The following is a 17,693-nucleotide window of genomic DNA, read 5'->3' as shown; positions in this document are numbered from 1 at the left end:
CCTTCGCCCATTCTTTGATGTTTTTACCTTGTTGCCTAATCTTTTTAGGTACGCAAATCAGAATTTAAAAGTAGCTGTTAAAATTACAATTTCTTTGCCACGGCATTATATTGTCTATAAATTTTGCGTGTAATTCTAGGTCGAAATCAATCATAATTTAGCACCCAATATATTGATCTAGATCGCCGATTAATCTAAAGTGACTAATATTATTATCCGAGTTACTCTGCCGGAATTGTTTCTCTAACTTAAAACGCGTTTTTCTTTAAAGTACATTTCTGCAAAAAGATGGTTAACCTTTTCCATTCCTTCGCTCATTCCTTGATGTTTTTATCTTGTTGATTAATCTTTTTTGGTACAAAAATCAGAATTTAAAAGTAGCTGTTAAATTTATTACAATTTCTTTGCTACGGCATTGTATTGTCTATAAATTTTGCGTGTAATTCTAGGTCGAAAGAAATCATAATTTAGCATGCAATAATTTTTGGTAGGATTTGGAAACATTTAAACAAATAAAAACATCAAAAAAAATCATAAAAATAATTTGTATATTTATATTGATTTTCGTCTAAAATTAATAAAATTACATAAATAAATAATAAATAAATATTTTTAATAATATTTTTCTTATTAATAAAATACAAATAATATCACTGATACGTATTTATATCCGTTAGCTCTTTATCAGTTTGATAATGATGTGAATCATTATCATGATGATCATTATTCTTATAAATAATCGTAGATGTTGTTGAATTTGTTGATAATAATCGTTTGATTGATGGATGATGATGATATTTATTATTATGATGATTATTATGTAACATTTGATTAAATTGATTATCATTATGTGATTTATTATTTGTACTATTATTGATCATCATTAATTCATCTAAATCATTATCACTTATCATAAAGTTATTTGATAATACAATCACCTGTAAAAATATTTATTATCAGTTAATTTATAGGTATACACATGGTATGTGTTCTAAGGTTGCGAGACGTGTAAGATTAAGGTTGTATGAGCACGATAGCTTTAAAAACTGTTGGCGGGAAACTGAAATCTTATGATTATGATAAAAAGTTACTAAATACAAGATCCGGCAAAATAATCAAATGTTTTTCGTATTTAAAATAGAAAAGAGATATAGGTGCGGAAATTGTTAGCCCAAAGTAAGATTGTGTCTCGGGCGAGAAAACAATCAGTTTAATTGATATTGAATCTCCGACGGAATTCAAGCTGTAATTACTGAGTTAACACTCAAAAGGAACGCGAATATGCGTTTGATTAGCGTCCAAAACAATGACATTTCTATTATGAAAATTGAAAAAGAAATGTTTTGAGGTAAGGTATATATTGCGACAACTAATGGCAATGATTTTCCGTTAAAAAACACTAGGCTATGGTGACCCACTCTGTATTAAAGGCAAAAATTTGGTTCAAAAAGCTTGATTAAAAAGTTTGCGATAAAAATAAAATTGACTTACTGTGTAGTATGTAAATAATAAACCTAAGATTGTACCAGCCAATGCATCCCACCAATGATGTCTAAAATCAGTGACACGTGACAATGGTGTGATAAACATCCAAGTAAAGCATAACAATTGTATCACAGGCTTTAATAACCATGATGATGAACTTGAATTTGATGAAAATATTAATCTATTTTGTAAGTACCACTGAAAAATATAATTCAAATTAATATCATACGGAATTCCATTACTTTATTCACAGAAAGAACGATTTAATTGTAGACTCAAAGAGGAGAAAAGGGGACTGAAATTCACATACTGTGAATACGAATCTACCTTTCAAAGATACTTTTTTATTAAGGGCGGAAAAATATAATGATCTTTACTAAGACTATTGGACACTTCCGAAAGAAAGATTATTCAATCAAAATACAATTTAGATTCTGATTCGATGGAAAAACCGTTTAATCCACTTTATATTTAAACTTTTCGACTATCTCTCAAGTCTTCTCCACACTCTCACGAACTAGCACGAAGTCAAACGAGAAGCGAGAATGTGGAAGTCTTGTGTTGTCAGAAGTCGATTAAAAAAACAGTTTTTGTACCCTAGTTAAAGTCAATATGAGGAATCCACGCGAGTACAGGCGAGTACCCTCTCCACATTCCCATTAAGAAAAATCAGTTGTGTGCCCGCGGTTTTGTTTAAATCGTATAATTTCACAGAACTACATATACTAGATACTTATAATTCCAAAGAATACTTTTAATTCTAGATACTTAAAATTTCTTTTGCTAACTCTTTCTAATCACAGATATTTTCGTTAGTGCTTTCACTTGATCTATCTGTGAATATAGGAGAATTATTTAAACATCTACAATGTGATACATACGATTATAAATAAACCAGTGTACGCTGAGAATGCTGCATGTCCCGATGGAAATGATTTATATGAATCTCTTACTCTGTAAGATTTTAAAACTGCTGTACATTTGTAATCATTGATGTATTGATTGCTAAAAATAAACAAAACAAAAAATTAAATATTAATCGCAGACCAGACAAAAATTATTGACTGATTACCCCTGCTATCCCTATCCCTATATATTATAAATGTGAAAGTAAGGATGTTTGTTTGTTATGGATGGGAATAAGTGAGCTCAAGAGAGGTGTAGGCTATAAAGCGATGGTTTTTACTTTTAAACCCAGTGAAGCGGGCGGGTACCAAGCTAGTTCGTTAATAAAAATGAAGAAGAATACATACCTATCTAATGTACAATTAACAGCGGCATCTGGTTGACATGTATCTAAAAAATGCGGACGTGGTTCACCAAATATCGTTTTACCAACTTCCACAACGACTGTTAATAACGCTAAACCAATCATATATTCACGATACCGTAACATCGTTTGTTTACCACATTTGTTTATTAATATCGGTTTTAAACCATAATTCGATCGTGTTAAATAATTATTTTTATTATTATTACTATTTCGATGCGAACTATTTAATGGAATGTATACAACTAATTCACATATATAAAACTGTAAAACAAAACAAAAAAAATTAAACATTAAAATATATTTATAAATGTCAGTCGGTTCTATATGTCGGTGCAATAGTAATTTTTGGCTTAGAACTTTTTTCGTAATAATTTCATAAATTCAACAGTACTTTTTGCAGGGGGCAATGAACGTAAAGCGATCTAGACTGATGATATAAACATCTATGATAAAAATAAATAAGAACTTTATACTTACAAATACTATTGGCAATAATATTGTAATACTTAATAATAATGGGGTTGTAATTGTATCACCAGTATATTTATACGATATTTTTGGATCATTACAAAAGAATCCACCACGTTTTGATGGGAACCATTCACGTTCCATTGCTAATATTAGCATTATAACTGTAACAAAATAGAAAATACAAATTAGTAAAATTTCATTCATTATAGTTAAGAAATTATTTAAATTTTAAGGTATATTTCGAATTAGAGTCTCGCCATCTGTGAGTGAATTATATGAAGTTATCAGAAATCTTAGTCGGTAATGTAAGTAAAAAGAAATGTTTGTGTATAGATAGGCACATTTATATGAATGTGCGGATTACAGGGCCGGATTTAAATTTCTGCCGCCCTGGGGCACTTTAGAAAATGCCGCCCTATGACTGATATTTTATTTTAATAGTTTTGATACCTTATTTTTTTAAAATTAGAATAACTAATTAATTGCAGAAAATTTATTATGTATTACATATTATTATTACTGTTCTTTTAAATTAAAATTAATTAGTATTATTTGATAATTCTCGAATTTTAAGAAAATTCATTGATCAATTAAAGTTTCTGTTATCAAAAAGACATACATAATTTGAAAATATTTTTAATTCTTCAAAAAAACTATATTAATTTATCAATTACAGAAAATAAAAATATCAAATTTTATTTTTGCAAACCTTTATGGAAATAAATTAATTAAACTATTTTAATAGTTTTCACTTAAATTTCCTATATTATAATATACAAAATTTTGATTTGATACATAATGCATAAATTATATTTCTTGAAAAATAAAATGTTTATTTAAAAGAATTAGTTAATTATATATTGTATAGAAAATTTTTTCTCACATTCCAAATTTTGCCGCCCTAGAAAATTTGCCGCCCTGGGCACTAGCCCCGACTGACCCTAGTGTAAATCCACCACTGTGCGGATAAAAATAACTATGTATATGTTATAAAAACTTATTTGAATGAATCCTTAGTGTTGAAAAGCCCATTTATCCAAAAAGGATATAGGCTATATAACATCAAGCGCTAGTATTTACCCGCCCACTTCGCTGTACGATTTAGAAAACTACTGAATGGATTTTAATGAAACTTTACAATAATATAGCTAATACATAAGGATAACACATAGAGATAGTAGTTACCCGCCCGCTTCACGATTTATTTACACTGAGTGTGAGTAGAAAAGGATAATCTTATAACACTGTAATAGAACTATCCTTTTCTCTTTACACTCCGTGTGATTGACCGATGCAAAAAGAACAAACGCTCCCTTTTTCTTCTTACATTATCATATTACACCGAGCTAAAAAGAACAAAGTTAAATCTTATCCATTATTTGGATCATTAAATTATTAAATATATCATTCTTTGATCAGTGCATTTTTGAAATTACATTATATTACATACAAGCAAAATTTCAGTCGATGAAGAAACAATTATTTAAAGTAACCGATACTTTGGCGTAAAAAGTGCGCAATTTACTTTTAATCAGCAGAAGAATTTGTTTTTGAACCAATTTTTAGTAGAATTAATAAAATTACTTAGAAAAATTAAAAATTTTTCAAATAAAAAAGACTTACATGCTATGACTTTAAAATTTATACAATTTTTAATTCTCATCGTGATGATAATTAGGTACCTACTAAAATAAAGTACCTAATAACTAATAAACTTTATATTTGAATTGAATTTATAAAAAAATAGAAATGACTTAACTAAATAAATAATAAATTAATAATTATGATGGACTACGTCATCATTTAGTGGTAGCCTGAGTGCTTATCAACTTTCATTTTTTTTTAAAAACTTTTTATTATTATTATTATTATTAAAATGATTGTTTTAATAATAAGGTATCTGTCAAATAAGTACTTTTTGAGGTTTTGTTTTTATTATTAATAATTTAGGTATGTATGTATGTATTATCTATAATTTTTATTCAGGGTATAGAATGATACAGAAAAATTTATTACGAAGGTCTGTTAATAGTTTAGCACTGTAATCGTGGTTGAAGAGGTTAAATACAGTGGCTAGAATGGCGCTTGTGTAGCAAAAGGGTATTTGATTTGAACTTCTCTATCCTTCTCTAATAACATGTTTCATCTTTAAAAATGTACATTTTGCTACAGCCGCGCCATCGTTATTTAATGCTTTACGATGGACGCTTTTTATATACAGAGATAATTCTCCTTTACTCTTCTATATTCCTTATCTTCATGGTATAAACATATAAAAAATCATAGAACATTTATAATCTATTTTAAATCATTTCACTATCACTCTATTTCGTAAATCAATTAGTAGAAATTCTCTTTTTTTGTCATATAATTAAATGTTCTAAGATAATGTTTACACCGTCCTCGCCATGTCATATCAGTAGATGTCAGTTCAGTATTTTGGAGTCACGAATATTCTAGTGTGTAGTCCATTGAATCACACATTAATTACATTGAGAAGAGAAAATTTTACGAGAAGTAGGGAAATTACAAGCTTGACGATAGAGTTGAGGTTTGGCAGCCCTTGCTCAAGTTCAATGAACCAATTATGTTTATTAAATATACTACACGCTCACTTTATTAAGAAATTTAAACTTTAAAAACAAAAACTACCGCGTTATAGCCTTCTTTTGCCCTCACATTTGCGCCAATGTCATGGGTTTTAATTTTTTGGTGCGGAACATTTTTTTGAAAATAAATTACAGTCTGTGTTACTCGGCCTTTTTATAGATGAAAGAATTGTCAAAATCGGTTAAGTAGTTTTATTAATGTTATTTATTAACACCAGTAAGCATAGCCAACTAATTTTATTATTCTGATACACTTTATATAAAAATTCATTCATGATAAAAATCGTAGAGAAGAATATAGAGATTAAAGTCCTAATCATACTCAATCGCTTCATTCAGTTTTATAATAAGGGCCTAAAAATCGCTTAAATAAAGCAATTGAATTATAAACAATCCAATCCAAAAAAATATCTAAACCTAGAGAATTTTGCTTGTTTCTTGTTTTACATTTTGTGTACTCCCTCTATTTTTATACTCTTTGATATTATCATTCATTTTTTCAATTAAGTTTTGTTTGCATTTTTGTTTAACAGATGGCATTGATAAATTAATCTTAATTTAAGAAGAATTAGTTTTCGTTATTAATTTCGTTAAAAATTATTATTTAATTGCTTATATCTTTTATCTTTATCAATCAATTTTAGTTTTGATTTCAGTTCTTGCCATCTATCTTTGTTGAAGAAAAAAGAATTGGCTAAAAACAAAAAACTATATTGTTCTTAAGAATGAAACCGACAGTTTATAAATTTTTGAATGCCACTGCCACCTTTACGAAGGTCCTTTCTTAGGCGAAGTGTCTAAGTATAAGAATCGTTAGTAAGTCATTTTGTTCAAAAATTTATAAAATAAAATTTGCCAAAAATCAATCATTTTCACATCACCACAACGCGCCTATAATAATAAGTAATAAACGATCTCAATCTAGCTAGGTTTCATTTTTAGAAAATGTCGTTTTATTCGTGTTTTCAGGAAAAACTGAAACATTAACTGCAAAATATGACTCTTCCTGACATCTATTAGCAACGAAATAAAGTACATTACCGGGACATTCAAATTGATATTTGTGTAGAGACATTTTAAACGATTCTTATATTAATAATAAAATTTGTGCCTTTTTAACACAAAAAATACCGAGTGAAGCTCGATCATCCAAGTACTTATTTAAAAGAAACCCGGCTTATAAATGATGTATTTCCAAATGTGTAGGTTCCAAGATATTAATTTAAGAATTCTTAGGATTTAAGAATTTAAGTTGTACGAAACCTTATGTACTAAAAACCACAATTTAAAGTAAAGATTCAATTTCTCAATTGATTAATTATGATGGTAGTATGAATTTTAGTAAATTGATTCAGTAGTCAGTCATAAGCACTCCAAATTATAAATAATTTAAATAAATAAGGAAGTGACTGTTGATTATTAGTTAAATACACTTTGTGTAATATTAACAAATATGTGATAATGATAATAATACATCCAAATATTAACGATTTTTTTAGAAGGGGGATCTTGGGGGTCTTGTTTGTTGAGAACTGGGAAGTTAAAAATAATAATATTTGTATACATGTGTTTGTTTGTTACTATATAGTGAAGGGTATGACCTGTAGTGACATTGACAATGAATATCATATACATAATAATTTGAATATTATTTTTATTTTACTTTTTAATTAATAATAATTGTTTATTCATTATTTTAATTAATTCAATCAACTGGTTCTGGTACTGTACTGTTAGTTAAATAATTCTTATTTGTTTTTATTGTTAACATACAGAGAGGAAATTATTTGATTCATCTCGAAAAGTATCTTTGACGGATGATCTTTGCACCATCCCGTGTTTTATTTGTTCTAAAACGGTCGTTAGCAGAAATAGTAGGAGAGCTGGTAGACATTTTTGGGTAGGTGTCAGATACCTCTCACATAATTTCCTAAAACAAAAATGCAGCATTTGATTGCTAAAGAGAGAGCACTAGCTGTGAACTACCCGCTACGCTGGGCAACTTCAATTTTAAGTACAAAGATTATTGTGTTATAACGTGTTATAACATGTCATATGCCGGCACTCACCTCCCTTTTGTTCACAATTTCGTTTAACCTCTAAAATTATCAATGTTTCTCTACAATATTATGCGTGTATTATACATAAAAACCTTCTTCTTGAATCACTCTATCTATTAGAAAAAAACACATCAAAAACTGTTGCGTAGTTTTAAAGATCTAAGCATACATAGGGACAGATAGCGGGAAGCGACTTTATTTTATACTATGTATTGATTGTTTAGTATTAAAAATAATTATTCTTAAAAAGACAGGTCATTTTGGTGGGATTTTCTACCTGCCAGGTGATCAAGAAAATTACCATAAAAGTAGTTTTGCAAGTACCAAGGAATCACGTTGTCCCATACAAACCTTGCTCCAGTTTTTCACTCTCTTAAAAGTAGAATTTCGGAAATTCTTATCGGATGCCTAAATACAAAGAACACATCCTCCAAGTTTCAGGTCTCTACGATCAGCGGTTTAGGATGTGCGTTGATCCGTCAGTCAATCATTCAGTATAAAGCATTTTATATGTATAGATTAAGAAGTATATATGTAACTAGCTTTTACCCGCAACTACGCTCCCAAATTTGATTTTGCTCCAGGACCTTTTAATTTCTACTTTCGACCCTGATTGTGATCATCAGTCCATTATAAGAGATGGGCCATGGCGTTATTGAGAACTTTCATTTAGTCAAAATTTCGAAACAATCTATTTTGCGATCAATTTGACAATAAAAGCTTTTTTTTTACAATTTTTGTACGCCTTTCTGGCTGAATAGATATTGTTCGATTCTGTAGACGATGTGTAATAAACCGCGGACACAGTTAGTTTCCTCATATCTAAATTGTTAATATTCCAAGACTAATGAAGAAGACATTTCAAGATAGTGATAGTTGAAAACGATTGATCTCATAAATCAGAACGTTTCTATACGGATACTCTTGATGTCAGATAAGTGTAATTTTAAGTACTCCGTACAAGTCATTTATTTACCAAAAAACAAACACTTAAAAATGTACTTTAAAAATATATTTAAAATGAAAACAAAAAATTGACTGAGTTAATTATTGAAATACCCTGTAAAGAAAGTGTTGAATATGAGTGCTTGCATAATTTTTTATAAATTAGAAGAGTTTGAGGTAATTTTCGAACGTATTTTCTAGAAGTTTTTGTTTTTCAAGAATGTTTCGCAAGGCCACTAGTTGAAGCTACCTGCAAATTTTCGACTCTTTATCTTTTATAGTTTTAGAGAAAATGGACACCAAAATTTTGTCTTAATTTGCGCCCTCACGGATAAACAATGGCGTTTACGAAAAAATGTTTCAAACAAAAATTGTTAATTTTTTTATAGGGAACATTTTTTACATTTAAACTTTTGTTCTACCTCTAACGGTTTATCCAAGACCCAATTGACCTATGTTGCTAACTTACCCCCACTTTTCACGACCTTAGCACACAAATTTTAGCTTGTTATCTCTTTTCGAGTTATCGTGCTCACAGACAGACGGAAAACCGGAAATGGACTAATTAGATGGTTTTATGAATACCTATACCAAAATTTTGTTCGTACCATCAATATTTTTAAGCGTTACAAACTTGGGACTAAACTTAGTATACCTTGACATATATTACATATATACAGGGTATAAAAATGTACTTGAAAAATTTTAATGGTCTTTTTTTTTGTTCGATACATTTTTTATTTAATTTTAATTACATTTCACTTGTTCATCGTTAACTGGAATGTTGTTAACCAATTAACTGACAAAAATAAAATTTGTTTTTAATGTTCATAGAAAAATGTATATCGTCACTATTTTATATCTTAATGTTGTGTGAGCTTCTTAAATATTCTGAGAATATATTCTTAAGGATATTCTGGAAAATTATACAAATTTTCTGGAGCATTTATGTCTCTTTTTTAATTTGAAGAAACTCAATAAATAAATTTAATCGAAGAAAATACTGCTATTGAGGATTTCCGAGTAAAAACACTGGTTGATGCGACTATATCTACACTAATATAATAAAGAAGAAACATTTGATTTTTTGTTTGTTTGTAATGGATAAACTCAAAAAGTACTTAACCGATTTTAAAAATTATTTCACCAATATAAAGCTACATTATTAGTGAGTAACATGAGCTGAAAATAATTAAGGTTCCGCACCAAAAAATTAAGAACAACAGGGGAATAAGTGAGAGCAAGGGAAATGAAGGCTATAACACGGTAGTTTTTTATTTTAAAATTGAAATTGCAGAGCGAAGCAGTCGGGTAACTGTCAATCGAAAATATGTAAATAAAAGATGAAAAAGTAATCTTTACAATAAAAAAATCGAATAATTTTCAAAATAATTTACAGATAAATAGTAAATTTTTTCCCACATTTTATTTTCTATGGAACTGTTTTATTTTAAAATCTTTTAATGATATTTTTTTTTAATGATTATAAAAATGTAATTAATTGAAAGTAGGTTGAACCTTAAACTAAATAAGACACAAATGTTGATTGAACAAAGATTTTTTTGATAAATGACGTTAAATAGCTTCTTTTTTTTTCTTTTTTTTTTTTTAAATAAATAATGTCATTTATGGTTAGACTTAGACCCAATGAGTATAAGCTAGAGAAGAGGTCGCGTATACAGGCACGAATACCATCTAGGGTCCAGTTAATAGTACTGTACATACAACAGAATCAGTATCAGTACATGTTATTACGATATTATTATACAGAGCGTAGTGGCGCAGTGGAAGCGTGCTGTTCATATAACCCAGAGAGCTTTAAATCGAAACTATCTCTGCTAACAGAATTTTTTTTAAACAAAAGTATGGAGGTGATGGACGTTTATGACTGAACCCAATCACTAGAGGCATTGGAACTCTTATACTCTTTTTTTAAGATTGCCAGTAATAGGAGCCTACTCTATCTTATACTCTTTGGTTAGACCCTATTGTAGTGCTATGCTATGTCAAAAGTAAGCCATATAATTAATTAATTAAATAAATTATTTTATATGCAGGAATTAATATTTATTAAAAAAATATGTGTGTAGGCTTTTTAATGATTAATAAGTATGTGGTGTTAAGTTAGGTTATGTTTTATTATAATATGATGCATTGCATTCACTCATTATTATATTAAATATAAGAACTCTTCATCATTATTATATTCACTATAAAATAGTTTTAATTAATTCAAACTAAATATTAATAGTGAGAGTCATTCACACCGACCGAACAAACGGGGATCATAAACTAACGAACGGTTACTTTACGCATCCAACATGGTAAACAATTCAAAGGTAAACATTCTACAAGTCGAAAACTTGGTTTCCGTCAAAATATGTTTACCGGAAAGAGAGTGCCAACATCCCGCAACACAGAGATAATTTAGTTGTTCCCGTGGTGTGTATACTAATTTTTTTTCCCGACAGAGGCGGAAAGCGGCAACCTCACGGCACAGTGAGCAGAAAGTTAACACTTTTTACACGGAGATGAGAAGAAGTTATTTTAAAGTAATAATAATTTATAATAAAAAACATAATTGAATTAATAAACTATGAACATAATTTGAATAAATTCCTAACTTAACAAAAGTATGTTACGTCAATTATCGTATCACTTAAGAGTCATTTTAAAGTATCTCTAAGCATCTGCTTATAATTTAATTTAATTAAACGTAACACTTGTGGCACATTTCGAATAAGCAAAACTGTGTGTATCAGAGAATGATTCATAGGAAAAGGTCTAAAAGGTTTAGTGATCAGATAAGAGTTATACATATTTAAATTGAAATAAAAACAAAACAGTATAAGATATCAATATGATTATACCATGTTTATAAAATATATCAAGGTATACTTAGTTTAGTCCCAAGTTTGTAACGCTTAAAAATATTGATACTATGAACAAAATTTTAGTATAGATAATCATAAAATCATCTAATTAGTCCATTTCCGGTTGTCTGTCTGTTTGTTTGCAAGTCTGTCATCACGATTACACAAAAACGAAAAGAGATATCAAGCTGAAATATAGCGTGCTGAGGGCGTTAAAAGTGAGGTCAAGTTCGTAAACGAGCAACATAGGTCAATTGGGTCTTGGGTCCGTAGGGCCCATCTTGTAAACCGTTAGAGATAGAACAAAAAATTAAATGTAAAAAAAGTTCCTTATAAAATAAACAACTTTTGTTTGAAACATTTTTTCGTAAATATCACTGTTTACCCGTGAGAGCGCAAATTGTATAGAATGTATTATGTAAGGGGGATTTTATCATAAAGTATTAAAAGATTTTAAAAAGGTTAAAAAGGCGCGGGGGTTTAAACACTAAAACTTCCGCTTTAAACCATATAGACTTTTTTTAGGATATATTTTCTGAAGCCAATGCAAAAAACCGCAATTCAATACACTCAGCAAACAAATTTTTCGTAAGAATAAAAAAAATTCTAGGTTCGTTTCTTGTATTAATACTATTTGAAAGCTTTCCTGAAACACTCTGTAGGTAGTCTTTCATGAGTTGGTACGCGGTACCTATTATTATTATGAAATGTACATCTAGCATGAAAGTAGATAATGGTATGTATGCCTATGAAAGCTGCTACTGTTACCTACAAGCTACTGTACTATAATACTGTAATATAAATATTAAATATGAATTTATTAAATAATTGTTTATATCCTATTATATCTATTTATTAATAGATTATACAATATGTACCTAGATTTTAGTCAGCATGTGTTTGGTTCACTGTTTACTGTTTATTCGTTATACAACTGAAAGTGTCTTTTAAAGTCTAAAAAGCCACCAATTACAGTGCAATTAGGTTGGGTAAGGTTAGAGTGGCTGTCCTGGGATGGGACACACTTAGACCATATAGGGTCCGTTGTGATACCGAAAAAGGGTTGGCTCATTCCCGGCCACTACTCCATGAATCATTTGGAGATTGCAGTGCATTACTAGAGATAAAAACGAAAAAAAATCTTTAATTTCCTAGACTATTATATTTGTTTGGCTTAAGTTAGAATATTAAACAAAGAAATTAGGTAAACTATTGCATGATATTGAGTATTAAAGTTGACAGATGACATGACGGTTAATTTATTTTTATTACAAACATAGACTTAAGTTAAACAAGTGAAAACAAACAATTAACTGAGTTAATTATTGAAATACCATGTATAGACAGTTTTCATTAAGCAATCGTAACATATAACTGATATTATCACATAACACGTACTATATAATTTGTGTGTTTCAAACAAAAGTTGTTTATTTTTTTATAAGAAACATTTTTTACATTTAAACTTTTTGTCTATCCTTTAATGGTTTACAAGATTAATCCTACGGACCCGAGACCCAATCGACCTATGTTGCTTATTTACAAACTCGACCACATTTTTTACGTCCTGAGCATGCTATAAAAAATTCAGCATGATATCTCTTTTCCTTTTTGAATTATCGTGGCGACAGACAGACAGACAGACAAAACGAAATGAACTAAGTAGGTGATCTTATGAACACTTCTACCAAAATTTTGTAGGTAGCATCAATATTTTTAAGAGTTACAAACTTGGGACTAAATTTAGTATACCTTGATATATTTCATCATGGTATAAAAATGTATTAGATATGTTTATTTAATAAATTTCACAAAAAAGAGAGGATTTTTAACTTTTAAGCCAATGTTTTTATCTTTTCTCTAATTTCATCATTTTTGTTAATTTTAAGAATTAACTAAAAGATAAAAAACATGTAAACTGTCTTTTATGTTGAAATGCGTTAATTCTTTTTTAAATAAAATATGTAAACAGAAAATGTACTATTATATATAGTTTTGTTTAAAGTAACTTTGAGGATATTCGAGGATATACTTTTAAAAGGGGTCTTTTAGCAGTCTCGGAAATTTAAAAAAAAACACAGAACTCCAATCACTAAAGTTACATTTCCCACGCACTTGAAATGGAATTTTGTCTTTTCAAGTTTTTGAAAACAACAAAATTTTAAGTAAGACGCCTGTAAGAGGCCGGGAAAGGGAAAAACACTATCAAAAGAAACTTCCATAACATTAACTCAATTCTCAAGTCCCTTTCTCAATTTTGAGAGCTTAAGTACTTGTATTGCCATCTGGTAGTCGAAATTGTAACTATTTAATTCGTGTCTTCTTCTGATTTTAATTAGTACGAATTATTATCGTCAGTTGGCGAGTTGCAACTCTCAGTTATCAATAGAAAACATTTGACTGGATTTTCTCAACCAGGATTGATAAAATTCTAGATATTTCATTGATGAATATTTATTTAAAATAAAATGTACTACTTAAGTCTTAAATTTAGATTAAGGATGAAATAAAATCGTAGATCAAATGATTTTAAATAATGATTGACATTGATTGAACTGTTTTCAATTTCAAGTATTGAATGTTAATGTTTGTTATTGTTAGGATTATATGTATTCTATTAAACATTTTGATTAAAATGCAACAACAACAAAAATTAAATTTTATTTTGTCACGGCAGATGATCCTACAAATTATCTTATCAGATCTTTGTTTACCAATACTAGGAAAGTGGTACAAAATTTACCTCAAGCATTCATATTATAGTGATTCCAGCTAACCCACAGCAGTGGTTCTCCGTCCTTTAGACGACAAAATAAAGCACGGGTCAAAACGGCAAAAACGGGTCAACTATATCGATTTCGTCAGAAGTAAAACGGATCGGAAATGCGGTTTTTTGCATTCGATTTATGGGAGCGTCAACAAACTTTGTGAATAAAAGGGATGAGGGAGAAATGAAAAACTGGAAATTAATTATGGATAGAAAATGAGTTTAATTTTGTTACTCGGGGGTTTTGGTGGCCGCTGAACTCGAATATCACAACGAAAATGGTCCTCGAGGTACTTGGTACCCAGGGCGGGTAGTAAAGACTTTGTCTCTTGGAGTTTTACGAGAATATGTAACATATTTCGTCGAAACTCGTTACTCGGGGGTTTTCGGGGCTGTTGAAGAAAAATATTACTACAAAAATGGCCCCCGAGGTACTTGGATCCCAGAGCGGGCAGTGAACACCTTGTCTCTTGGAGTTTTATGAGATTATGTAATATATCTCGTCCCTGGACGCCGCCTTTTTGCCCGGGGCAATTTTTGTAGTAACATTGCACTACAAGGTGCAATGGTTACTAGAAAATTTATGAATTGTAATAATAAAAATAAGAATTATGTAAAAATTTACTTAAACTATATAGTAACCAAAATAACCTCAACAATTTTGGTGGCCCCGATTTCAAGTAAATCCCCACAGACCATTAGGGCGTAGTTAAAAGAGCAAGAAAGGGCAATAGCCTACTAAGTAAAATTTCTTGGCTACGGCAATGATGGTTGGCAATCCTTGTTGATGATAATTTTTAGGGTCATTTGCCGTACTATAAGATGTTATTTATTTCTTTGATTGTAAGTGCTAACATGTGTAATTGACGTAATTAATCTTTAACTTAAATATTTTTTATAATAATAAAAAACTTCAATCAAATTATAACAATTTGAGGTTATCATTTTATTTAAAGAATGAGACAAAGATTAGATTAGATTTTATAACTTTACATGTTAAATAGTTATAACAATGAACAATGGAGGGATCTATCTCAACTGCGTATTTTTAAGAATTATTTTAATATTAGTTTAAAAAAGACATACTTCTGATTTAGTAGTCAACCCAATATGTGCGTACATTACCTTCATTTAGCTTGATCAAGATATTTATATAAAATTTCCTTATTCTTACTTTAAATTATCTCGATTTGCTTTAACTTCTTCTGATAACTCACAACTCAATTTTTTTTAATGAAAAACATAAACTTTGGACAAAGAATATAAATTGACAGATTCTCAAAATTCATGACAAGCTGAATCGATTAAGCAAGTTTTAGTATCCTACGTAACCCATCGTCGGATTTTGGGATCGTTTTAAATTGTTGTACATTTTTGGGTTTTACCTTCCGACCAGCAAACAAATTATAACATGCGATAAGGAAGATAGTTTCAAAAACCATTTACAAGAAACTAATTACACTAAACCTGCAAGGTTGCGTCTACTACAAAACTAATATTTATAATTAATTACTAATATAGTTATCTGTAATTTCAAATAATTTTTATCTTGTTGTATATTTGTCATTTTTTTGGAATTGTGTTTTTTTGATAGTAAATCGACAACAAGTCACACTGATTATTTTATTTTTAGACAAAAGAAAAAAGCATAAGATGATCTTACAAAATTGAGCATGTACATAATCAATCATTGAAACTAGCAAAAAAATCAAAGCAAATCTGAGTAAAAAGTAAGCGCTACATTTATAATATACGAAGATACGATAGGAACATAGTTCCAACCGGGTGTTCCACAACACCTCTCGTGTTTTTTTTATTAATTCTATTGTACATTATTATTAATTAAAAAGACTTACCACATATCACAATAAATAGATCAATAAATAAATACGCCAATTTTTTCATTTTTAATTTGTTTTTGTTTTGTTTATCGTTTGCATTGTTTTCTTGTTGTGTCTGTTCTGGGCCACCGTGCTCTTGTTGCTGTAATTGTTGTTCATTTGCAGTATCATTAATAAAATCTTGACTAGTTTCACTAATTAATGATTTTGGACGTAACTCTTGACGACTATTAAAATCTTGTGATGAATCCTATAACAAAATTAATTTATATATATTAGTATATTAAAATACATTTTTTTTTCTTTATAATCTATTTTTTCTAACCGGTACAAAACAAAAATATTGAAAGTATTAAAATCACGTTGATTATTAATAAATTCACATTAATATTTTTATATTAATTATTATTAATAAATAGATTTATAAAATTTAATATTTAATCGTTTAGATTAATAATCATATACCTCAGACTCTAATGTAAACAATTTTATATGAAGTTAGTAGTTCGATCACGGTACTTCAGAAGAGATCAACTATCGAGTATTTCTGCTGTTTGTGGAAAGAAAGTAAGATTTCCTTAACTTAATGTGGTTTATAATATTTACAAAGATTATTCTAATTATTCTTCTCACAAGCAGCATGTTAGAAATGTTTCTTTATAAATCGAATTTCTGAAACTATATTTTATCATTGTACGAAAAGTCGGAAATAATGTTTTATAATGCTATGTAGTTCAATTATTGCTAAAAGTTCAAATCTGGCAGTGTACTGATTCCTTGCACACTGAATTAGTAAGAAAGGAATAAAGTTTGTGTTTAATCGGTGGGATAAGCGGGTCATGCGCGAGTAGGTGGGTTACACATAGTACCTATAGCTATTCATGAAGGGGAGTTGCAGGTTAATTAAGATTAATAATCTCTGATCCAAAGCTGTAACCAAATAAATTATAGGTTTAATGAAGTTCACGGGGTCATCTAGCCTTTAATAAAATTAACATAAAGTCAAAAGGCTTACAGACAACTGACCCACGGAAGGTTAGAGCAGCATACACGCACTCCCCGAGGACTTAAACCTACATAAACCTTATAAATACTTTTGACATGTGACGTAATAAAGCTTTTAATCTCCCCTGTCCCTGGTCACATTTTGTCGACCTCCTCCACTCCCGTTAACATATGACGTAATTTATAAATGGCCCCAAAGTTTAAATGTAAGCACTATAATAATTAAAGAGTTTTCGAGTCTATACCCATAATCGATTAAAAATTGTAAATTATCATAATAAATTTGTAAATAATTCAATTATAATTCGTGGACAAAAATCATGCCTTAATATTTTAGAAACTACCGTGATCGAAGAACCTTAAA

At 29.2% G+C, this 17,693-nt stretch overlaps 1 protein-coding gene across 1 annotated transcript in view; it reads right to left on the bottom strand.

Annotated features, from left to right (window-relative positions):
• Positions 1–650: 650 nt before the first annotated feature.
• The window catches only part of LOC123301029 (phospholipid phosphatase 1-like), a 35,129-nt gene continuing 18,086 nt past the window's right edge, over positions 651–17,693 (bottom strand). The window contains exons 2-7 of the mRNA XM_044883757.1: positions 16,340–16,574; positions 3,236–3,390; positions 2,739–3,019; positions 2,367–2,490; positions 1,492–1,683; positions 651–938 (exon numbers count right to left, since the gene is read on the bottom strand). Of these exons, the coding sequence (XP_044739692.1) occupies positions 651–938; positions 1,492–1,683; positions 2,367–2,490; positions 2,739–3,019; positions 3,236–3,390; positions 16,340–16,574 (1,275 nt within the window). The remainder of the gene's footprint in view (positions 939–1,491; positions 1,684–2,366; positions 2,491–2,738; positions 3,020–3,235; positions 3,391–16,339; positions 16,575–17,693) is intronic.

Source organism: Chrysoperla carnea, chromosome 5 (assembly GCF_905475395.1).
Source record: "Chrysoperla carnea chromosome 5, inChrCarn1.1, whole genome shotgun sequence".
NCBI lineage: Eukaryota > Metazoa > Arthropoda > Insecta > Neuroptera > Chrysopidae > Chrysoperla > Chrysoperla carnea.
The sequence above is the reverse complement of the archived record's forward strand: the minus strand, read 5'-3'. Positions and strand labels throughout refer to the sequence as shown.